Source organism: Lutra lutra, chromosome 7 (assembly GCF_902655055.1).
Source record: "Lutra lutra chromosome 7, mLutLut1.2, whole genome shotgun sequence".
Lineage (NCBI taxonomy): Eukaryota > Metazoa > Chordata > Mammalia > Carnivora > Mustelidae > Lutra > Lutra lutra.
The window spans coordinates 116,748,959-116,774,521 of NC_062284.1; the positions used below are offsets into that span (position 1 = coordinate 116,748,959).

General features: G+C 47.0%; 1 protein-coding gene across 8 annotated transcripts in view; it reads right to left on the reverse strand.

The window, feature by feature from the left end:
- The window catches only part of SLC24A4 (solute carrier family 24 member 4), a 180,825-nt gene that overhangs the window by 15,830 nt on the left and 139,432 nt on the right, over positions 1–25,563 (reverse strand). For all 8 annotated transcript variants that reach the window (XM_047738954.1, XM_047738953.1, XM_047738950.1 and 5 more), the window contains one exon: positions 23,770–23,974. In XM_047738954.1, the coding sequence (XP_047594910.1) occupies positions 23,770–23,974 (205 nt within the window). The remainder of the gene's footprint in view (positions 1–23,769; positions 23,975–25,563) is intronic.

Sequence of the window (25,563 nt, forward strand, 5' to 3'; positions counted from 1 at the left end):
GGGCTGGAGCTCCTTCCAAGTCCATTTTGGAGAATTGGCATTATTTGGTCTGTCTGGTGGAATTCCTGGAAGATCCCATTGTCAAGGCTATCTATTTTTCCTGAATCAGAGCTCAGCCAGTGTGAAAAGCCTTTTCCTTGGGGGCATTTGTTGAAAACAATCAGAGGCAACTGTTGAACATCCCACTGTCCAAGGTGGTAGGTAACCACTGAAACAAACAATGCACTGGCCAAACAGCTTAAAAGGAAAAACTGGAGAAAGGGCTATTCACAGAGGGCTTTGAAAAGCTCCCACATATTTGGGAATCTAAAAGACCATGAGTATGCATAAGACTGTGCCCACAGATATTTGCATACTCAGTACTAAGATTTGAGGATGTCCTAAGCTTCCACCTCTGCCTAATGTCGAGGCTCTGAACAAGCAAGAAAATAAAAACTAAGGTAGATTTGTTAACTGTCTGCCTCAGTGTTGAAGGTGTGCCCCCAAACACATACAGAACTTATTGCAAAGACTGAAATACTTATTTGGTCCTGGCATCAAAGGAAATCTCTGTGCAATCATTAGATGACCTTAAGAGAATCTAGCAGATATTTCAGGGGCCACATACAATGAAGACAAATTTTACAGAATTAGCTAAGAAAATTGACTAAACAAGCAATAACAATAACTAGCAATAACAAGAAGCCCAGGAAAGGGAGAAGGATCTGATTTGCAGCATTGTCAAATCTTATTATTTTAAATGTCCAGTTTCCAACAACAAAAAATTATGAGACATGCAAAGAAATAAGAAAGTATGTTCCATACACAGGAAAAAAAAATCAGTATAAACTACCACTGAGGAATTCCAGATATTGGGTTAACTAGACAAAGACTTTAGTTTTTATTATTAAAGTTTGTTTATTTACTTATTTACTCATTTATTCATTCATTTTAGTAATCTCTACACCCAACGTGGGGCTCAAACTCATGACCCTGAGATCAAGAGTAGCATGTTCTTCTGACCAAGCCAGCCAGGTGTCCCTAGACAAAGACTTTATATCAGCTGTTTTAAACATATTCACAAAGGAGTTGTCAAAATGTCTAAAAAAACTAAAAAGAAGTAGGAGAATGAGTTCTCACCAGAGACTACCAATAAAGAAGTAAAAACCATAAAAAAGAACCAAGAGAAATTCTGGAGTTGAAAAGTAAAATAACTGAGAAATTCACCTTTGGGGCTCAACAGCAGATTTGAACAGGAAGAAGAAATCAACGAATGACCTTGAAGATAGGCCAGCTGAGATGATCTAGTCTCAGAAACAGAAAGAAAAAGGGAAAAAAGGCAGGAAGAGTACTTAAAGAACTCACATTCAAAAAGTTCCCAAATTTGATGAAAAACATTAACATGCACATTCAAGAAGGATACACATTCTTCTCAAGCTCACATAAAACGTTCTCCAGGATCAACAACATGGTAGATCATAAAACAAGCATCAGTACATTTGGAAGGATTTACATCACGTGAAGGATGTCTTACAACCACTCTGTAATGGAAAGAACTTAAAAAGCAGTAACAGGGGGCATCTGGGTGGCTCAGTGGGTTAAGCCTCTGCCTTCGGCTCAGGTCATGATCTCAGGGTACTGGGATGGAGTTCCACATCAGGCTCTCTGCTCAGCGGGGAGCCTGCTTCCCCCTGTCTCTCTGCCTGCTTCTCTGCCTACTTGTGATCTCTGTCAAATAAATAAATAAAATCTTTTTAAAAAATCAATAACAAAAGAAAAACTGGAAGTTCAAAAATATGTGGAAATTAAGGAACATGCCACTAATAACCAGTAGGTCAAAAGAGAAATCACAAGGGAAATTAGAAAATACTTCAAAATGAATGAAAATGAAAACACAACATACAAGAACTTATGGGATGTAGGAAAAACAGTGCTTAGACATTTATAGCTATAAATGACCATATTAAAGAAGAGGAAAGGTCTTAAATCAATGACCTAATATTCCTCCTTAAGAAACAAAAAAAGAGCAAATTAAGCCCAAAGAAAGCAGAGGAAAAGAAATAACCAAGATTAAAGTGGAATAAAATGGAAAATTTAAAAAAAAGAGAATCAATGAAACTAAAAGTTGGTTCTTTAAAAAGATCAATGAGGGGCGCCTGGGTGGCTCAGGTCTGCCTTTGGCTCAGGTCATGATCTCCAGCTCCTGAAATCAAGCCCCAGGATGGGTTCCCTGTTCCTCGGGGAATCTGTTTCACCTTCTCTCTCCATCCCTCCTTCCCTCATTCTCTCTCAATAAATAAAATCTTTAAAAAGATAAAAAAAGTTCAATGAAATTGACAAACTCCTAGCTAGACTATGACAAAAAAGAGAGCAGACTCAAATTATTAAAATCAGGAATGAAAGTGGTGATGGTTATATGCCTCATAGAAATTAAAAGAATTATTAAAGAAATACTACGAACAACAGTATGCCAACAAATTACATGACCTAGGTGAAACAGACAAAAATCCTACAAAGACAGAAACACCAAACCTGGCTAAGAAAGAAAAAAAAATCCAATAAGACTTATAACAAGAGGTTGACATAGTAGACAGAAAGCCAAACAAAATAAACAAACAAAAAACAATTTCCAAAGTAAGGCCAGGATCATATTTCTACCAAATGTTTATAAAAGAATTAGCATGAATCTGTCACAACTCTTCCAAAAAGTATTAGAGAATGGAACATCTTCTCATTCACTCCATGAAGCCAGTATTATCCTGATAGCAAAGCCAGACATCAAGAGAATGGAAACATGGACCAATATCCCTTATGAATATAGATACAGAAATCTTCAACAAAATTCTGGCAAACTGAATCAAGCAAACATGTAAAAAGGATCATGTACCATGACCAAGTGGGATTTATCCCAGGAATGCAGGTTTGGTTTGAATATGAAATTTAATCAATCCAGTATACCATGTCAATAGAATAAAGGAAAAAAAAAAAAAAACCAACCCAGCACAATCACATCCACTCAGGCAAAAAGAAAAGGCAGACATTTAACAAACTCCAACACCTTTTCAAAACACTCAACAAACTAGGAAGAGAAGAGAATTTCTTTATCTCGGTAAAGGGCATCTTTAAAAGCCTCAGCTAACATCATAGTTAATGGTGGAAGACTGAAAGCTTTCAACACAATGAAGATGTCTGCTCTGATCATTTCCATTCAACATTGTACTGCAGGTGTTAGCCAGGAGCTCTAGGCAAGAAAAAGAAGTCATTAGGCTTGGAAAGAGAAAGTAAAACTATTCCTATTTGTACATGGCATGATCTCATAGAGAGAATATTCTAAAAATCCACACACACCAAAAAAACTATTATAGTAAATGAATTTAGCAAAGTTGCAAGATATAAGATCAATATACAAAAAAGGTTGTATTTCTATATGCTAACAATGAACGATCCATTGTGAAATTAAATTTCTTAATTTCAAACGAAATTAAGAAAACCAGTTCCATTTATGACAGCAGCAAACAAAACAAAAAACTTAGGAATAAATGTAACAAAAGTATAAGATTTATATGCTGAAAACTACCAAACAATATTGAAGGAAATTTAAAAAGCCTAAATAAATGGGAAGATCTCTATTAAATCCTGCTGACCTTTTTTTTTTTTTTTAATAGAAATTGACCAGCTGTTTCTAATACTTACATGGAAATGCAAGAGACCTAGAATAGCCAAACTAATCTTGGAAGAAGAACAAAGTTGGAGAGCTTACATGCCCTGATTTTAAAATTTACTACAGAGCTATAAGCCATCAAGAGAGTATGCTACTGGCATAAGGATTTATAAATCAATGGAAGAGAATTTTGAGTCCAGAAATAAACTCATCTATTTAAAATGAATTGATATTTAAAAAGGGTGTCCAGGGGTGCTTGGGTGGCTCAATGGGTTAAGCCTCTGCCTTCAACTCAGGTCATGATCTCAGGCTCCTGGGATTGAGCCCCGCATTGGGCTCTCTGCTGGGTGGGGAGCCTGCTTCCCCCTCTCTTTCTGCCTGCCTCTCTGCCTACTTGTGATCTGTCAAATAAATAAGATCTTTAAAAAGTAAATAAAAAAATTAAAAGGGTATCAAGACTATTTAATAGGAAAAGGACAGTCTTTTTTAACAAATGGTGCTGGGACAACCTATCCACATGCAGAAGAATGAAATTAGACCCCTCCCTCACACCACATACAAAAATTAACTCAAAACGGATTGAAGATCTAAATATGAGGTGAGACCATAAAGTTTAGATGAAAATGAGGGCATAACTCTTCCTGATACTGGATTAGGCAATGGTTTCTTTCTTTTTTTTTTTTTTTAAAGATTATTTATTTATTTATTTGACAGAGAGAGATCACAAGTAGACGGAGAGGCAGGCAGAGAGAGAGAGAGAGGGAAGCAGGCTTCTTGCTGAGCAGAGAGCCCGATGTGGGACTCGATCCCAGGACCCTGAGATCATGACCTGAGCCGAAGGCAGCGGCTTAACCCACTGAGCCACCCAGGCGCCCTAGGCAATGGTTTCTTAAAAGACACCAAAAAACACAAACAGAAGAAAAAAATAGACACACTGGATTTTACCAAAATTTAAAAGTTTTGAGTGCCAAAGGACACTATCAAGGAAGTGAAAGACAATCTACCTGATAGGAGAACACATTCAGAAATCATATAAAGGCCTAGTTTACAGAATATATAAGGGACTCATCACTTGACAAGAAAAAATCCCAAGTTGAATATAGACATAGGATTTGAATAGCCAGCTCTCCAAAGAAAATATAAAAATAGCCCAGAAGAAAAAAATTAGCCAATAAGTATATGAAAAGTTGCTCAACATCTTTAATCATTAGGAAATGGCAAATAAAACTACTCTGTACCCACCAGTATGACTGTACCAAAAAAGACAGATGATAATATGGGCAAAGATGTGGGGACAATGAGGGGACAACCCTCATGCACTCCTGGTGGGAATGCAAAGATGCACACACAGCCTCTTGGAAAAGAGTTTGGCAGTTCCTCAATATGCCCACAGAAAAATCTGTACTCAAATGCTCCCAGCAGCGTTACTTATAATAGCCAAAAAGTAGAGACCACCCAAACACCCATCAAGTAGTGAATGAACAAAATGCAGCATATAAATACAATGCAATGTTATCCGTCCGTAAAAAGGAATGAAACACTAACCCATGCTACAGCACAGACGAACCTAGAAAACCTGCAAAATGCATGAGGCCAGACACTAAAGCCCACATGTTATGTGATTTCACTTATATGAAATGTCTAGAATAAGCAAATCCAACAGAGACAGAAAGACCAATGGTTGTGGAGGGGGATGGCAGGGATTGTTCATGGGTGTAGGGTTTCTGGAGTGTAGAAATGAAAATTTTCTGGACTCGGAAGCCTGGGTGGTGAAGTCGGTTAAGAGTCTGAGTCTGGGTCTCAGCTCAGGTCGTGATCTCGGGGTTGTGAGATTGAGCCAGGAGTCGGGCTCTGAGCTCAGCACAGAGTCCGTTTGGAATTGTCTCTCCCTCTCCCTCTGCCCCTCCAGCTCGCGCGTGCATGCATGCTCTCTGTCTAAAAAATAAATCTTAAAAAAAAAAACAAACAAACAACTTTCTGGAAGTACATAGTGGTGATGGTTGAACAACTTTGTAAATATGTAAAAACCACTGAACTAGACACTTCATAAGGGTGAATTTCATGACCTATGAATTATATCTCAATAAAAAACCTGCAAAGTAGGCTGGCAGGAGCTGTTTTAGCTCTGTACATCTGGGCTTGAATCTTCCTAAATCATTAAAAGTGTATTTACTAAGAAAAAAAAAAAAATCTCAGCCTGCTTCTAATAATGAACCAACAGACTATGGTTAGCTCAAAAATCAGCAAATCCATTCATGTATTCATCCTAGAAACTTCATCAGAAAGACATCTGTCTTCCCAGATCTTTCTCTACGTACCTTTCTGTGCCTTGTAATCCTTGCATAGAGAGCAGAAGGGTTTCCTGCTTGATTGTCCAAAATTCCTGGCTCTTCCATTGTCAGCGCACACCCTACTCCATCTAGGCTGCGAGGGCTCTCCACAATTGACCTAAAACTCCATATATGTGGGAAGAATCCACTTCGGGGAATTGCAACCCTGAACACTTAAATTCTCGGGAGCATCTTTGGAGATATATATAAACGCCACAGTGGGAAGATTGTTTTCTTATTTTCAGACACAAACTTGTGTTGTTTTTGTCTGGTTCGGGTTTCACATCTGGTTTGGATATCTCCCCGGGATCTGGCCCCACCCAGCTGGCAAGCCTCAGGGCCCACCGTTGTTCTCCATGAAACAGTGCTCTATCAGACCTGTGTTGCTGCTGTGTTGTTCAACCACTGGATGCCATCCATTAATGGACTGTGAGAGCAATTAAGCGGATGGCAACCAGCATTTCTTTAAAAGAAGCAAATAGCAGAATTATGGTATACAGTAAGAATGAAATATCATCTTATGAGACTCCTGTTATATTTGACAGATATCTGTGTGTAAATTAGCTATTGCCGCAGATCATGGTCAAAATAGGGCTCATGCTATGCTCCCCCCCCCCCCCCCCGCCGTATCTGCAGCCTCTCCATTGTTCTGACTCTTCTAGAAAGCTTTTCCTCATTAACTCAGTCCATGGTGATCTCTTTCTTCTGTAACTGCTTTGAATTGTAAGAGTATTTATGAACTATTGAAACCAGCGAAGCTGACCTATGGCTTCACTGCCCAAGTCCTCCACCTACACTTTCTGGGACAGGGTGCCAACGCAGCTGGTGACAGCTTCGGGTGCCTTCTGCACTCTTCTGGAGCATATGATTAGCGGGAGGTGACACGCTGTCCTATTTGCTAATGGCCTGCAGTGAGTAATCCAGCACTTTATTTACTATTTTGTTCCCTGACAGCTGGGTAGGCTGAAATGCAGTGATTAAAGGCCAGAGACCAGACAGGCAGCGGGCAAAGCTCTGGCATCCGACATGGGGGTCCGATCCTGCTGGGTAACTCATCAGCTACGGGTCACAGGGCAAGCAGTCCCCCAAACCTCTTTTTCTTACCTTACAATGGGAGTGATGATAGCAAATTGGGGGCTTGGGGACCAGATGCTCTCAGTGCACACCTCATCATTCCTATTTGGGCAACTAATATGGAGCCAGTTCCGGATACTTTAGGGAGCTATCGAACCATGGCTTTTGATGTAAGCTTGGGTAGTACAGTCCCGTGATGAGTGTTGAAGCCAGAATTTGAGATGCTCATAGGCAGGGACCTGCTAGATCCTTACATGCTTATGCCCTCAGCAGAGCCCCAGTACATGTGAAATGAATGGGAGGCCAAGGACCAGGACAAGAATAGGAAAAGGCCATCAGAAATACAAACGAATTTAAAAACACCTCACATAGCAGGAGTGAGAATTCCCATTTGAAAGCCTATTCCCAGGAGAGGATTTCTCTAGATCATGCTCATGAAATGAGAAATTTCCTGAACTTCTCCAAGAGAATAGAACACATCATGAGGACGTGTTACTGGAGTAGAAACAGAGAACCCAGTCGCACCTGCCTGGGAAAAGGAGGTGCCAATGTCCTAGAACCATCTCCCTACGTCTTGCTGGGTGGCTAGGCATGGAAGTTCGGATTCGGTGAGATTCCTGAGACAACTGTGGCAGTGATCCCAATCACGCGGCTATTTTCTGCCAGCCATGTTTGTGCCCTGCCTATTACTGACCCAGGGGTGGTTCCAATCACACTGAATTATCACAATCTGTTTCTCAAGACACCGAACTTGGGACTGACGGCAATGTACATGGCAGAATTGTGAAGTGAGGATAGGACGGGCAGAGGAAGCAGGTCTGAAGGGCAAAGGTTTACATAGGGACGAGGAAGAGGACAGGGAGAAAGGGGGTCAGGCTGACCTGTGTTTCCTGGCTCTGCTTTGTCCTGAGACCCACCTGCACCAACTCCAGGAAACACCTGTGTACCTTTCTCATAAAATCTCCTTTCCTGCTCAACTGAGCCCTAGCTCACTTGTTACTTGCAACCGAAGTGTCCTAAGCAATAGAGTTTCGAAGATAGGAACCACCCCGGCGTGGGAGGGGCTTTTCTTCAGGCCGGAAGCATCTCGCTCCGTTTCAATTCTGTGCTTACTACACAACCTCCTGCCCCAGGATGTGGTCTCCGGACATGTCCACCAGGCTGGGCCCCAGCCTTCTCATCTGCCAAGTGAGAGGATGAGACTAGATCGTTGGTTCTGGGTTCTTCCTGACTATCCACATCACCGGGGGTGCGGGCAGAGGTGGGTGGAGTTGCTAACGGATTCCTGAGTCCTACCAAGATTCTTTAATGTCCCCAAGTTCTAATATATATTATCTTATCAAACCCACGCCTAGTGTGTTGTAAAAAGCATCTAGTGTTGATTTGAATTTGGTATAGTAAGATACACAAAAGCAATCATCATGAAAAGAAGTTTCGTAGTCACAGATCCCTAGAAACAAGGCGCAAGGTATGTCATGTTGAGTCACAGGGAGAAGCACGAGGGTTGGTCAGGAAGAAGAAGGAGCAGGAGGAGAGCATGGGCAGGAACACTTATTGTGATTTCCATGAGAAAAGACAAGGCACAGCAGGAAGGCTTCAGATTGGCTAATGTGAATCATTTCAGCAGGCTCTGGGGTGTAGAGGCCATCTCTAGTTATCTGGTACTTGACCTTGGGGTGATGGGGAGCCAGAGGAAAACTGCCTCCTGCAGTGTGAGAGGCAGACAGAGGAGGTGGCTCAGAGTACTGGCATCTGGACTGGTTAGTCTGCTTTGGTTGGGTTGTGCTACTAGATGAGTAGTAGGTGATCTCTAAAAATTGGCAAGTCTGAGCACTTCTGGGTTGTACTGGGCATGCGCTGCTCATTCTGGCCAGCATTCACTCCTCTACCTGTAACAGCAAGCTAATGTTCCTTTCCGGAGCCAACCCTCCATCCCGCATCAGTCTACATGGTTTGGAGGGCTGACTCCACCCCCTAGCTCTTTGGGTGTGGGTCAAACGCGACTAATCATGTATCCTGTAAATACTTGGTGTGTGCCTACTCTGGGCTAGGCACTACTCTAGGTACTGGGACTCCAACAGTTAACAATGCTTGCCACTAGGAGGTTTACATAGGTTTGGGGCTGGGTGCATGACTAGAGTGTCAACCCTGGGGATTTTGCTGGTAGTATCTTCCTCTAATATCCATTGTCCCTTTCTTATTAGAGGAACCTTATTTTGCTTGTAATAGTCCTTTTACCAGCTAAAAATCTTAATTTCCTAGGCTTCCTTGCAGGTAGGAGTGGTTGCAGCTCTAACAAAGAGATGTAATTGGAAGTCTATATGGTGGAACTTCCAGGAAGGTGAATATTTTTGTGATAAGAGACAAGCTTTAGGAGACACTGGGTAGCTCAGATCATGACCCTTGGGTCCTGGAATTGAGCCCTGTGTTGGGCTCCCTGCTCATCGGGAAGCCTGTTCTCCCTCTCCCTCCCTGCTGCCCCTTCACTCCCTACTCAGGCTCCTTCTCTTGCTCTCTCAAATAAATGAAATCTTTAAAAAGAGGCAAGCTTTAGTGACATGTGTCTCTCACCCTTTGTCCTTTGTCTCTGTTCCTGGCTGGAACACAGGCACACCAGAGGGGCAGGACCAACTGGCAACCTTGAAGACAAAAGCCACCCACTAAGGATGGAGAAACAGAAATGGATACTGGGTGAAGGATAGAGCTGCAAGACTCCCTAATTTTAGGACTTTCTTATGAGGTAACAAAAAATTCCTCAAAGCAAATGTCCTGTCACTTGAATTTTCTGTCCCTTGCAGCTTAATTCAATCCTTAACTCAGAGGTATCACCTGTGCTTTGAATTAACCCAATGGGATGGAAGTCTGGATGGCTGGTGTCCATCTTTGCAAGCCGTGCAAGGATAAAGCCAGCCCAGGGAAAGCACAGCTGAGAGACGGACAGTATCTTGTTACCACTGGAGCCCCAGGTTCAACTCTGCATGAAGGTAGATTCTCCTAGGGAACTTGCCACAGTGGGCTTTTTTTTGGCTTAAGCCAGCCTGAATTGGGTTTCTCTAACTTTAAAAGAGTGTGGACTGGGCCATCTGGGTGGCTCAGTCAGTTGAGCGTCCGACTCCTGATTTTGGCTCAGGTCACAATCTCAGGGTCATGGGATTGAGCCCCGCATCAGGCTCCACGCTGGGTGTGGAGCCTGATTAAGATTCTCTCTTCCTCTCTCTCTGCTGCCCCCCGACCCCCACAGCATGCATGTGCCCTCTTAAAAAAAAAAAAAGTCTGGACTAACTCATGGGTGAAAGGAGTCTGGGGGTGGGTGGGTAGCAACAGGGGTCATGGGACAGTGTCTACACCCAAGGACATGCCCCCCACCACCAGGAGTCCCTGCTGACCTCCACTGCCTTTCCTTCAAGTGTAATGTCAGGGACATCTGAGAGATGCTCCCCATGGACTCCAACTGATTTACAAACACAAGCAAGAGAAGGGCTGTGTCTTTTGTGTCACTCAGCTCTCAGGTTTTCCTTTTGACTTCGGTAGAAAATTACAGCATAATGATGTGAAAAAAAAAAACTTTAAAACCAACGGTAACAAAACAGATGGCTAATCATACTGGAGGCAAAAATTAAGAATGGATGCAGTTGTTGATGGAAAACTACAAACAAATGAATTGGGACAGTGTACTAGGCACTCCACCTAAGGGAGTGGTTAATTCGTGGGATGTGGGACTGTGTCACTGTGTGATCAAGATATATACATGAATCCTGGAACGAGGAGTGTCTTCAAGATCTAGGGACTATAGCTCTAGACCAATGGTTTAAACTCAAACGTGAGTTTAAATCTGAATTCCCTGAGGAGCTCATTAGGTGCCACCCTCCCCCACCTCCAGAGCTAATGGTTTGGCTGGTCTGGAATGGGAGCCCAAGAATTTCCATTTCTAACAAGATCCTACATGCTGCTGCTTGTGCTTGGACCACACTTTGGGCAGCACCCCTTCTGGTCAGTTCTACATGTAAAAGTGATTTTTTTAATAAATTTTTTTTAAGATTTTATTTATTTGACAGAGATAGATCACAAGCAGGCAGAGAGGCAGGCAGAGAGAGAGAGGGAGAAGCAGGCTCCCTCCCAAGCAGAGAGCCCGATGCGGGGCCCGATCCCAGGATCCTGAGATCACGACCCGAGCCAAAGGCAGAGGCTCAACCCACTGAGCCACCCAGGCGCCCCAAGCGAGATACAATTAACATTAAAAATTCACCCACTTAAATGGATAATTAGTGGGTTTTCATATATTACAAAGCTGCATAGCCAATCACTGCTATGTAATTCCTATGTGCTTTCCATCACCTCCAAAAGAAAACCTGTTCCCATGAGCAAGTCTTCCCCATTCCCCTCCTCTCTCAAACTCTGGCAACCACTAATGTGTATGTAGCAGATTTACCTATTTTAGACATTCCATATAAATGGAATTATAGTACATAGGCTTCTGCATCTGCCTTTCACTTATATATGTTTTCAAAGTTCATCCATGTGGCAGCAAAGGGCAGTATGAATAATGTTGCGTTATATGGACACACCCACCAGTTTGCTTCCCCGTTCACTGCTCCATGGGATTTTTGGATTGTGCCTACTTCTTGGCTACAATTGATGCTATGAACATTGATGTGTGAATTTTCGTGTGGACATAGGTTTTCATTTCTCCTGGGCACATAGCTAGGGGTGGAATTGCTGCCTCATAGAGTGACTCTACATTTAACTCTTTGAGGAACCGACGGATTGTTTCCCAAGAAGCATACCATTTTACATTTCCAACAGCAACATTTGAAGTTTCCAAGAGGTCCAAATCCTCACCAATGCATTGCTGTCTCTTTAAATTGAGCCATTCTAGTGAAGTGGTATCTCACTGTGGTTTTGATTTGTATTTTCCTGATGACTAATAATGTTAAGGATCTTCTAACATGGACTTACTACTCGTATATCTTCTTTAGATAATGGTCTATTCAAATCTTCTGCCCATTTTTAAAATTAATTATTCTTTCCAGTGTTGAGTTCCAAGAGTTCTGTATGTAGTCAGGAGACTAGATCCTTATCAGAAACACAATTTACAAATGGTTCATCTCATTCTATGAGTTGTCTTCTCACGTTCGATGTCCTATAAATCACAAAAGTTTTAATGAAGTGCAATTTACACTTTCCTTCCGGCTACTTATGATTTTGTTATATTTAAGACTCCATGGTCTAATCATGAATATGTTTTCCTCTAAGAGTTTCACATTTTTAGCTATTACATTTAGGTCTCTGTCTTGTATTGAATTATCTTTTGTATATGGTGTGAGTTTGGGATCCAGATTTTTTTTTTTTTAATGTGGCAATCTTTTTCCTAGCACCATTTGTTGAAAAGTCTATTCTTTCCCCATCAAATGGTCTTGGCATCCTTGTCAAAAATTATTTGACCTTAAGTGTATGGGTATACATCAAAAGTCTCAAAGTCTATTCCATTGATCCATAACTTCTACCCTTATTTCCAGTACCAGTCTTGATTACATCTTTGTAGTAGGTTTAAAACTCAGGAAGTGTGAGTCCTTCTTCTTTGTTCTTTCTCAAGATTGTTTTGGCTATTCGGGGCCTCCCACATTTCCATATGTATTAGGATTAGCCCATCAATTCTTTCAAAAAAAAAAAAAAAGCTAGTGATGATTTTGATTGCTGAGAATCTGAAGATCAATTTGGGGACTTACGTCATTTAAAAGGTTTTTATGTCTTCCTATCCATATACATGGGATGACTTTCCATTTAGATCTTTACTATCTTTCAACAATATTTTGTAGCATTCAGTATGCACATCTTGTACTCCCTTTGTTAAAGTTATTCCTCTGTATTTTATTCTGTTTGATGCTATTATAAATGAAATTGTTTTGATTTCGTTTTCAGGTTAATTGCTCATGTACCAAAATACAACTGAAATTTGTACATTGCTCTTGTATCCTGTAAAATTAGTCTTACAGTTTTTTGTGAATTCCATAGAATTTTCTATACGCAACATGTTATTTATGCATAATTTTATATTTCCTTTCCAATCTGGATGCTTTTATTTTTTCTTGCCTGTTGACCCTGCCTAGAGCCTCCAGCACGATGTTGAAAAGAAGTGGTGAGAGCGACATCTTTGTCCTGTTCCCGGTCTGAAGGGGAAAGCTTTCAGTCTTTTACCACAATGTAGGATATTAGATCTTTATGCCCTTTATCACATTAAGGAAGTTTGCTTCTATTCCCAAGATTGTTGTGGGGTTTTTCATCCAGAAACAGTGTTGGATTTTGTTAGGTGCTTCTTCTCTACTGAGATGATCATGTGGTTTTATTAACAATGTGGTATTGTTTTTCATACGTTGAACCAACCCTGCATTCCCAGCCTAAGTTTCACTTGGTTAACTACATTTCATAAAGAGGAAAACAAAGTCCCATGAAAGTTAATGAACTGTGCCAAATCTCACAGAAAATCAGAGGCAGAGCCACAAATAGACTCTGCTTCCCCACTTGGGGGGTGGGGTGGAGAGGAGGCTCCAGGCTGGCCTTTGTGGAGAGGCTGAGGGGAGGGGAAGGTTTGAGAAATGCAGAGGAAAGTGGAGCGTTGTCAAGGAGGGATTGACGACTGACTACCTCACCATTACCCAACATTCCTGCCGTGCCTCACATCTTGGAGGTGATTTTCACACTCTCTGTTCTTCATGTCAACTTTTTTATAGGTAGGAAAACTGAGGTTTGATGGAATTCAGGGACTTAAACATCTCAGAAAGTGAGAGACGGTGCCAAGACTTGAAGGCAGGTCTTTAAAGTTTAAAAATCCTCAGTCCATGGTGCTGTATTGCTTGCCTGCCCTCTGAGTCCCATGATTTCAAGGCCCGTGGAAGTCCTTCTGCTACCTGCCTCCTGGTAGAGGTGTCAACCATCCAACTGGGGCCTCCCACCCTTACCACATGGCTCTGATCGAAACAGAAAAGTCCTCTTGAGAAAGGGAACCACTGAAGTTTTCTTATTCCTTGGGGCAAACGAACTTCTGAATAATTTTTAGTTTTTAGTACATTTTTGTTTTATCCTGAAATTTAGACTTATCATTAAATGGGATTGCTTCCCGAAGGGCGCAGCAGTTCCAGGGTTAGCTGTAGCTAGATTGCCAGGTTCAAACCCCAGCTGTGGCTTATGCTACCTGTGTGAACTTGGGAAAGTACTGTGCCTCTCTGTATCTGTTTTCTCATCTGTAAAATGGGCGAGAACAATGGTTTCTGCCTTGCAGGAACTGAAATAAAACTGAAAATGAGCCAACACACATGACGTGTTTACGATAACACATGGTGCACAGTAAACACTAAATGTTAACTATTGTTGTTAATGACCACATTAACTTCCACTTCACAGGGACTCTTGTCAAGCACTGGCTGGGGGGGGTTTTATAGAGAACAGTTTCAGAGAGGTTAAGGCCGTGTGCCCAAAGTCACACAGCTAGGAACTGGCAGACCCAGAAGTCCAACACCAAAGCCTCGTAAGGAACCGCTCCTGAATTCTGGGGGTGGGTTTTGATACTGAGGGCACTAGAGGAGTGAGCAGAGATGCTCCCCCATGGGCAGCAGATGAGGTCAGGACTACAGTCATGCTGAGACGCCAGGCTGAAGCTTGGGAGGGAGGGGAAGAATGGAAGGGAGGATGAGAAAGCACACACTAGGCTTCAGCCAAGTCAGAGGCAGGCCCCGCTCACGGCTGACATGGGAATGCAGGCAGGGCTGGGCACACAGGGACTCAAGGCCCAGGGAGATGTGTCTGGTAGTCTAGGGTAGAGGCCTGCGGGGCTCATGGGGTCTGTGGGAGGCCTTCTCCAAAGGAGAGGTCTTGGCTTGGTCTCCCCTCCCTCAGATACTGGCACAGTCAGGGACCACAGTTTGGCCACTAGGACCCTATTCCTGCCCCCACCCCCACAGAAGCAGCTGCCTTTATGGGGAAGAGGGCACAGATCTGATCGCAGATCAAGATCTCCCAGGCCACAGAGAAGTGGGGCTGAGCAACCTGGGCTGGTGTAGGTCCCTGGGTGATGGTCCTATGTCCCCCACCGAGCTCTGTGGAGGCTCCATGTCCAGCTCAGACCGGATGTAATGGGTCCCAAAGCTGGAAGGTCGTCTGGGGTTGGTGCGTCAATGCCCTCATTCTGAAGACCCCAAGTTACGGCCAGCTCTGGGCCTCACTTCAGGGATCTCAGGGCATCCAGCAGAAAGAGCTGTTCTCCCTGCCACTTGTCACTGTGTGTCAGTGGGTGGATGGTCAGCCTCTCTGAGCCTCTTCTGTGAGATGGTGGGGAACTGTACCCCCTCACCCACCTCTAGGAACTGTGGGGAGACCAAAGGAAAGCAGAAAGTACAGAGCTTACTGCCCAGCCTCTGAGGGCCTTGTCTGAATTTGGAGGCCCTGGGGAGCATGAAATTAGAGACTGCTAATCCCAGAAATACTGAGAAATAACACTCACTGGCTCTCACGCCCGCCGGTATGCCCTCTAGCCTTAAACATTCCACAAAGCCTGCAATGACAGGGTGGGGTGGTTGGGTTCCTGCTGTCTGAAAACCATGCAGACCCAGCCACTGGCCTCCTCCCTCCCCTTCCTTCCTGCCACCCCTGGCATCCTAGAGCCTACATGCTAGCTTAGTGGAGGGCCCTCTCGGCCAAAGTCAACGGTGGCACCAAAGGACAGCACTTCAGAACTGGGCAGACTTGGAGCCAGCCCCAGTCATGGCACCTACCCACCTGAGTCCCAGTTTGTTCATTTGGGAAATGGGGATCAACACCAGCCACCCAGTAGGTCATGCTGAGCCGGCCCTTGGCTCCCATGCCAACCTCCCTCTTCTGGTGTCTGCAGAGGCATCTCCCAGGTTCCCTTGCAGCTCCAGGTCTGGACTCAAAAAAGCCCCCCTTAAATCTGAGAAGAATGAAGGTGGGGCGAGGTTGCCTTTCAGCTGTTCTAGATGACTCCTATCTAGCAGGATCCCTGGATACTGGGATTTGCCAAGGGGGGTCCGAGCCTAGGCACTAGCTGTGTGGATATCCAAAGGTCTGGCCACCATCCCTGTGCCCTGTTTGTGCTGCTGTGGGGGCTGAGACCCAGCTTGGCAGCAGCCCCCTGGCCCCTGGATCGCAGCTCTGACAGGGAGACCTGGAACTCATGGTTCCGTGGTGTCCTGGTCCACACTGCCCTGATTCTGATGTGGCAGCTGTGGAAGCAGGTGTGGTGGTCTGGGGTCGCTCCTGGTGCCCAGACTGAAGAAAGTGTCCTTCCCATGATCACATAAGGCACCTACATCTTGGTATTTTTGTTTTCCTGTGTCTCAGATGGGCTACACCCTGCATCTCCTGATAACGCGAGAGGCAGCAGTCATGGGTCCCACAAGGAATGTAGGCGCGCATGTGCGCAGACGGTCCTCCCTCAGAGCTACCTACTTAGGGGCCACCAATGCCTCGTTGGCTAGCACAGTGAACGGACTGGGGCCAGCCACCTGGCCTCTGAGCACATGGCATTCTCTCTTGCTCTCCAGACCCTGGAATTCAGATGCGGCACCAGCGAGCTAAGGTAGGGGGCTTGGGACGGTCATAGGCCACTCTGGGGTCCACGCAAGGCCACAGTCTGCCGTGTGAACTGACCGAATCTGCGAAAGCCAGTCTGACAGGCATCTGTGGAGAAATGAAGACAAGGACCAGGAGGAGTCCTGACACCTCCAGAAGCCCCACGTCCTGTCCCTGGAGGCCTCCAGCTGTTTCTGTGCCCTGGGATCCATGACACATCCCTATAGCCTTACTGTCCAAAAAAGGTCCCCCTGTATCTTGTGGGAACTTGTGTGGTCTTTGTGTTGCCAGCACGTGAAGAGGCTCTGGGACCCCAGAACAGGACAGGTCTAGGTCCCCTCACCCCCACACTCCCAGCATGCACCATGCTGGCCTGGTGGCAGGGACCCCACAGAGCAGCAACTGAGGTAGACGGCCTGGATGCCTGGTTCTTTCTGGTCTAGGCTGCCCCTTGGGAAAGCCCGTGCCCCCTCTCTGGGACTCAGCTTCCCACTCTGTAGAAGGAGGTGGCAGGTCTTTAATTCCCACCCTCGCTTCCGATCCTAATGTTCAGACACCTTTTGTCACGAACCACAGGGACCTGGAGGAAAATGGTTTCCACTTAGATTAAAAAAAAAAAAAAAATTGGGCTTCTTTCTCCACTATGTTCTATTATGTTTTTTCTAAACCACCCATAGCCAGAAAAGTGAAAATAATCCAAATGTCTAGCAACAGATGGATATCCATACAAGGGATTAGTCAGCCACACAGAAGAACGACGTACCAACACAGGCTACCACACAGATAAACCTTGAAACGATCCTGAGGAAAAGCAGCCAGTCACAAAAGGCCACCTACGACACGATTCCATTCCTATGAAATGTCCAGGCAGATAAATCCAAAGGGACAGAGCAGCGGTTGCCAGGAGATGGGGGGATGTGGGGGAGGGATGGGGATGGTTGCTTGGGGGGGAGGGGTGGTAGAGAGCGGCTAGAGTTGATGTGACAGTTACACAGCTCTGGGCATCTCCTAAAACCCACCCTTTGTATACTTTAAAGGTGCAAGCACTAGGGCAAGTGAATTCTAGATCAACAATGCTGTTATAGGGTAGGAATCGCGTGCCTAGCATAACGAGCCACGTGTGGAATTGCTGAATCACCATATGACACACCAGAAACGAACACCGCATATTAATTACACTGGAGTTAAAATGTAAAAAAAAAAGTTGTTACATGAAAACAAACAAACAAACAAAATGCTCCGCCAGTGTTCGTTCTGATCGGGCTGTGAACCGACAGCTCAGCAAGGGCAAGGACGCTCCCTTGAAATGCTGACTTTGACCTATGAGACCTCTTCTCTGGCGGCTCCAGAGATGAGGCAAGAATGTGAAGCTTTCCGCCCTGTAGCGCTGCATGCCTCTGGGGGCCTGGGACAGACGGGCATCCTGTCTGGACCGTCACATGTACACGAGCCCACGGCACCTGGATTCTCCGCCGCATTCACAGATGGGCTGAGGGGCTCCGAGGCGAGAACGTGCCCACTTTCTAGGGCTTTCTAGAGTTTCTAGAGCTCTATTTTGGCAGCGCACCCCCACCCCTGCCCCCTCCGGGTTTAAAGAGACCAAACAGACCACTCTCATCCCACCTGGGACAGCCTGCTCTGGTGCCACATAGCAGCAGGGAAGATGGCCTGGCATGGAGAGAATAAGCCCTAAAAACATTCCCAGATTTCCAGATTGCCTGTACTGAATGTTACTCTGATAAAGGAAGAAAAGGTAGAGCCATGCCATCCAAGGCCCGAGGAGGGCACGTGTGAGGTCCCCAACACTTTACGCCCCCCACACACGTTTGGCAGTCCACCGGCTGGACTACAGTGCTGGTCCCTGAGCGCGTCTGCCGTGAGAACACCAGCGTGCAGATTGTGGTCTGCCCCTTCTGCCCGGATGCCCTCGGCAATTACACCTCTCTGTGCCTCAGTTCCTTCACATGGGAAATGGGGAGCATAGCACCCGCCTTCTAGGGTGTCATGGAGACTCGGTGGGTGGCTACGTGAAAAGCCCCCTGCCTGGCCCATAGTAGGTGATCGGTAATTTTTACCTCCTACGACTGTTCAAGCCCCTCCAAGGATGTAGACTTTGGAGAAATGCACATTCATGCCAGTCTCTCCACTGACAGGAGCGGCACAGCCTCGCAGATCCCGGATGCATATACCTGAGGTCACCTGACAGCTGTCGGACAGCCCGGGGGCTCACGGTCCAGGACTCTGCTCCCCAGTGGGCCAGCCTGTGATGGTGTTCACAGCTCGGGGGACACAGGATGGAAGAGGGGATTCCCCCCACTTAAAGGCCGTGTGACTCAGGAAGTCACTCAGCCTCTCAGGGCCTCAGTTTCCCTCTGCAAAATGGAGATAAAGATGATGCCTCGTCTAAAGGGTGCTGTGAGGAAAAATAAAATGCTCAGTGCACACAGGTGGGACAGCACAGTGGTGAGCAGGGCTGCATGCCCGGACCCCTCCCCTCCTCCTAGGAGCTGGGTGACTGTGTGAGTGGCTCAGCGTCTCTGCCCTTTCCTTCCTTCTCCGCAGAATGGAGAACATCGTCTCCACCTCATGGGAGGATTCAATGAAAGCAAAAGCACATACAGCTCTTAGGGCATAGCACCCGGAAGTCCCCAGAGAGCCCTATAAGGATTCCTGACTTTTCACTCCAGGACTGACCTATAGCAAGTCCCCAGAGCCATCATGACAGTGGCAGACGTGAAGGCCAGCATCCCCATACATGATGGGATTCCCTTACACTTCGGCAGGCAGAAGAGAGGAGTCCCGTTGACCCCCTGGGCTAGTCAACCCACAAATCAGCCACAAAACAACCTGCACTATGGGCTTTCCCTGGCCAGGATGGGACTCGGGGTCTCCAGCTGGCAACCTCAGAGCCGTTCCCTGGGGTTGCAGACCACAGTTTCCATAGGAGAAAAAGCTTCTCTTCTCTTGCTTCTCCCCCAGACAATGGCTGGCCTGGGGAAGCCTAATTACCAGCCTCTGTGGCCCAGAGTGGGAAGAGCAGGCTGCCCTGGGTGTCCAGCAGGCCAGGTGAGTGCCAGGGCCAGGCTGCTGCTGAATGTCCCCAGGCTACAGTCCACATCCTCGTGATCCTGAATGGGTGAGAGAGCCCGGGGGCCACAGGCTGGGGCCACCTCCTCCACCTGTCCACTGTTTTGGAAAGGAAGACGAATCGTGACATGTATCCTGTAGTGACATGCCTGCATTTATCCAGCACATCTGCAAGCTGGCCAAGGATGGGGACCATGGCTGTCCTGTTCCCACCCACATTCCCAAAGCCCACAATGGTCTCGTACCCAAGTAGTTCCTAAAAAGAGGGATCTTATTGGCAAAGTGCCCAGAGGTGGGTATCTGGCACATAGCAGGTGCTCCTGGACCCGCAGGATGACCACGCTCCAGGCCTCCAGGGATCCTGGCCCCTGTGACTCTTCCAGAACATAGCTCGCGGTCCAAACATGGGGAAAGGTGTGAAAAGCCAGATATAACAGAAACCATGTGATTCAAGCCCAAAATCCAAACGAGCACTTCCCGCATACCTACAATGTGTCCGTTGGTGCCCAGAGATGGTGGTTAAGTACCTTACACACTACTTAGAGTGTAAGTGCTTACACCCCAGTAAGCACTGTTGCCCAGATTCTGGGGCTGAGGCACAGGTTCAGGGAGGTGAAGCAGCTTTCCCAGTGCTTCCTGCCGGGGAGGAGTAGAACCAAAACTTGAACTCAGGACTTCTGGACTCCAGAGCCTGCCTCCCAGGCTGCCCCTGACCCCACAGAAGGACTGTGCACAGAACTGGCAGGCCCCGATTTATCCCGCCACAGCAGAAAGACTAGTTCCAAGCTGACCAGAGGAATGGCTCCTTCTCTCCTCCTATCCCCACTGCTGCTACCACTTTCCTCACCCCTGGTGACTCCTTCCGGGGCCTAGCTTAGGGGATGGCTAGATCCCTCTGGCCCATAAGTGCCTCCAGGGCCATTGGCAAGCCTCGGATCATGGTGAGGCCCCCACCAGAGAGGTGGTCCAGGGCCTGGTGCCAGACCCACAGACTTCCTCACAGGTGCTGCATCCCACTGTCTAAATTCCTTTAAACCTCTATCCACACTGGCCTCACTTTTCCGTGGCCATGCGGGTCTAAACGGCAAGTCAGAAGGAGGCAAGTCAGAAGCCTACAGCCACAGGGCCCCCTTTTCATGCCCCAGTCCTTAAAGAAGGTGAGCAGAGGGAAGAGGAGGAGGAGCAGGAAGTAACTTGTGGTTTCCAAGGGCAACACCTGGACACACATCCACAGGGACACAAAGGGAGAGGGAGCTTTCCACAGGGACGCAGGAAGCCCGGCCTGTTCCTGAGAGCAAGAGGCAGCAAGCTCGGGGCGGAAGCTCCCAGCATTTGGCTCTGCTCTGAGCTGAGCCCTGGGGAACGTCCTGGAGCCTCTGGCTGGAGGAGGACGGTGGACCAGCTGTTGCAGGAAGCGGGGGGCTGCCAGGCAGGGTCATGCTCCGGGCCAGAGTACTTCAGGTCCACAGAGCCTGGGAGCTCCCAGGCCCAGCGTTGGCAAGATAAGCAGCCTTTGAAGCCCCCCAACCCACCCCAGTCCCAGGGGTTGAGCGCCCCCAGAGTCCTGCAGGGAGCTAGACCCCATTTCCCACGGCCACTTGTCTGAGAAGCTCCAGGTTCCTAGGACAAAACCAAGGGAGGGATGGCAGGCCTTGGGGTCCACCCAACCCGGTCCTGCCAAACTCAAGGGTGCGAAGAAACACAGAGGTGAGTGGTCCTTACACGTGGCTGCCCAGAATGGTATGTCCCTTCTTTGCTTTCCTGCCAAGCCCTGAACAGTGGGCTGCACCCGTACAAGGGTCCACACAAAGTAGCCAGGGCAGGGTGGTGGTTGGGGCCCCATCAGGCCCCACACCCACCAAGTGGGAACTCTGTCACACACCTCCTGGGACTGGAGAAGACAGCTCACAGCATGGGAACTCCTCCCCAGAAAGCTTGGCAGGGCCATGGCCGCCTCTCCCTCCACATCCCAGCCCCCGCTCCATCTGGGCTCTGGCCCCTGAGGAACTGAAACCCCAGGGAGCCCGCTGCCCCGAGTCCCCATGCTCACCCTGTGTGGACGCGGGAGAGGAAGTGGGCTGCTGGTGTTACAATGAACGGCTGTGGGGGACTCGGGGTTCCTGACTCCAGGCCTGTGTCTGGACTGCTCATGAACAGAGAAGTGAAAAATGCTAGGCAGGGTAGGGCCCCATCCCGGCTTTTCAGACTTGGAGCAGGTTCTGCTCTGGGGGGACACACTGCCCTCCTGGGATCTGGCTGCACAGGAGAAGGCCACCCATTCTTTCAGGGGCCCAGACCTGGCCCAGGGGCCAAGCTCCCACCTAAATATAGTGTGACCTTTAGCCTACAAGGCAAACTACATGAGCATGACCTCTACTCCCCAAAGTCTTCCAACAGGTGTGCTGACGTGTCAGGGATGTGTCCGACACAGCTCCCCTCACCCCTCTGGTCGGCAGGGATGTCCTGGCGGGGGTTGCTGGACCCCAGGGCTGGGCCCCTCTGTGACGTCAGTGAGGAGAAAAATGTCACTTTCCCGGTCTGCCCTTCATGTGAAAGCAAGCTGGGAGGTACTCACAGGGATCAGCACCTCCTAACCTGGCCAGTTCCCAGGAATCCCCCAGAGAAGGTTAGAAAACGCTGATTCCTGTGTCCTATGCCAGTCTTTGAAATGTCCGTGTTTCAGAACCAGAGCCTGAATTTTGGGGAGCGCCAGGGAGCTGTAAGCAGCGTGTCCCCGGAGACTCTGACCGAGGAACCCCGAGGCAGCCCTGTGATCCCAAATGGAGCCTCTATATTCAGGATGAAACCATAATGGAAGAGTATCCCAGCCTGGCTAGGCCCCCCGCCATCTACTTGGGGGCAGGAGTCTTCCCTTAACACCGGGATGAGGGACTGGACATCCCCTCTTCCCACAGAGCCATCTCTTAAATTACATGCTCTGTGATCCTGATGCTAAACACAGAATTCTTTTCAGAAAAACATCAAGTTCCAGACTTGAAAATCCTGGAATTCTGCTCCCTCTCGGGATGGCAGGACACTGAGGCAAAAGCTCTGAGACCAGGGCCTGTATCTCCCACCTAGGACTCCAAGGCCTGCACAAAAAGCTGGTTAAAGAGGAAGGTACACTGTGTATGTCTGGGGTTCCTCTTGCATCTGACCTGGCTGGACAGATACCTGCTAATCCCCTCCCGTGTGTCAGGCAGGAGCGAAACAGACAAAGATCCCTGCCCTTTGTGGAGGTGACATTTTTAGCTGGGGGAGACACACAAGGGGAAAAAAAAAAAAAAATATATATATATATATATATATATATATATATAAAATATTTCACTCTGCCTGCCTCTCTGCCTACTTGTGATCTCTCTCTCTGTCACATAAATAAATAAAATCTTTAAAAAAAATTTTCAAACAGCATTGTCAGGGAAGGCCACCCCGAGCAGGTGACATTTAAGTAGGGATCTGAAGCAGGGGAGAGAGCAAGCCCTATGGCCCATGGGGGAAAGTGCATTCCAGCAACAGGCAAGTGCAAAGGTCCTGAGGCAGGGCAAAGAAGTGTGTTCTAAGGACAGGAAGGGGGTCAGTGTGGCTGGAGGAGAGGGTGCATGAAGGAGAAGAGCAGAAGTTGAGGTCAGCAAGGAGCTGGCAGTCAGAGGTCACTAAGCTTCAGAGGTCACACTCCAGTGAGATGGAGGAAGATAAGGGCTTATGTACAGGTAGGAGATGTTGTCAAATGGAGGAGGTATAACTGTCTGTGGGTAATTTCTGGCCTTAGAATATCCTGTGTGAATGTTGGGTGGGAGAATCAAACCAGGTCTGTGAAAATAACAGTGGTGGTTGCTTTTTCTTACTGCAAAAGAAAGACCAGTTGCCCTGGGCATTTAAATGCAGTCACTAGGGGTTACTAGGGTTCCCTACATCTCTAGCTGACCTGCTATCTGGCAGATGCCAGTGACCTAATGTCAACCTATCGCACAGCCTTCCCCGGCCCTCGTGGGTCCAGGTCTCTGACCTGAAGACCTCAGCTTAGCCCGAGGGCCCCGCGCCCCCAGAACTCACCAGGCATGGAGAAGGGGGACAGGAAGGCAGACTCAACTGGCTCTGGTTCTGGGGGAGGCGGCGGCGGTGGGGGCTGTGGCTCCTGCTCCTGCTGCGGGTCGCTGGGGTTTTCCACAGGAACATTCCCATTCTCAATGTTTTCATGTCTCCCGTTCTGAAGTGGCTTGCTGTTGGCACCGTTCGCTGAGTTGATCAGTCTCTGCCGCTGTGTGGACAGGAGGCAAGTCAGATGCCAAGACATGGGACAAAGTGTTCCATGGTGGTTTGTTCCTTACAGATGCACAGCCCTGAACGGCTTCTGGAACACCATCCCTGTGCTCCCTGAGAAATGGCCCAAGAACCTCGGACTCCATCTCAGTTTGCTCGTTTCCCGGTGGACTGATACTGGGAAAGCCTTTGGGGTCTGGGCAAAACCTGGGCCTCCCCTTCTTAATGCCAACCAGACCACCTAGCCCCTGACTCTGGAAGACAGTGACCATTCCAGATCCTTCACTGGACATTTATAAGCTGCCTGAAGATAGCCACAGGAAACATCCCACATCATTTTTTTAAATGTTTAATTTTTTTCAGGTCTGTTGTGCAAAAAGACACTCAAATGAAGCAAATAGCTCAATGACGTTCTCCATCAAGGTGTAGATCATTTCCAGTCCCACAGAAGAGTCCCTCAGGCACCTCCCTGGTTTATATGCCCCTTCTCTCCAGAGGTAACCAAGGTAACTGCTATTCTGACTTTTATAAACATCAGTTTGCTTCTCCTGAACTTGAACTTCATATAAATGGATTCAAATAATATGTATTATTCTATGTGTGGCTTCTTTCACTCAATATCTGTAAAATTCATTCGTGGTGTTGCCCGACTGAGTAGCTATTTTTCATGGCTGTCGACTATTCCACTGTATGAATAACCCAGGATGCATTGTGCAGTTTCCCTTCTTTTATTCTTATGTTCTTATGAAGAACACTGCTAAGAACATTTGTGCACCAGTCTTTTTCTGGACAAAATGCACTTGTGTCTTTCGTGTATTTGGGAGTGCAATTTCTGGGTCACACAGCACCTGCATGCTGAACCACGTCACACTCGTGTCAGCAATGCATTATAATTTCCTTTGTGTCCTGTTCTGGTCAGCACTTGACCCTGGCAGCCCTTTCCATGTGAACCATTCTGGTGGGTGTGTGATGGTATCCAGCCATGGCTCGGCATTTCCCCACCGGCCAACGATGCTGAGCACTTTACTGGGTCGCTGGCCACTGGGATGGTCTCTGCTGTCCCAGTGCTTTGCCATGTCTAATGGGTAAGTCCTGAACCAAACTGTCCCCTTCCCGGCCCCATCTTATAGTGACTGACAAAGGCTGCCTCCCTTCCACACACAGAAGCTGATCTTCCTCATCAATTCCATGGGCTTCTAGAAACCAGGGAAAGGCAGAAGCCACGTTTCTAGAAATCAACAGGTTTCCATTTTCCTTTGCCTTTGCCTTTCCCCAGCTCGCATTCATTTGGTTCTGATTTTAAATACCCATGTGTCAGCCTGAGTTAGGCCTTGGGGGTAAGGACTGTCACACAATGGACAAATATAGACCCCTCCCAATTCTTTGCCAGGAGACTAAGAGTGCATGAATGTGTCCCCAAGGCACTATTATTTCTATCTGTGTGTCCAATGCCTATCCTCATGGTTACCTGAAAGTTAAAACATCATTATTAAAATACATGTTATTTCTCTTTAAAAACAACAACAACAACAACAACAAAGGAACTGACCGTTTAACTGCCTTCATGTTGGTTTTAAGTAGGGACTC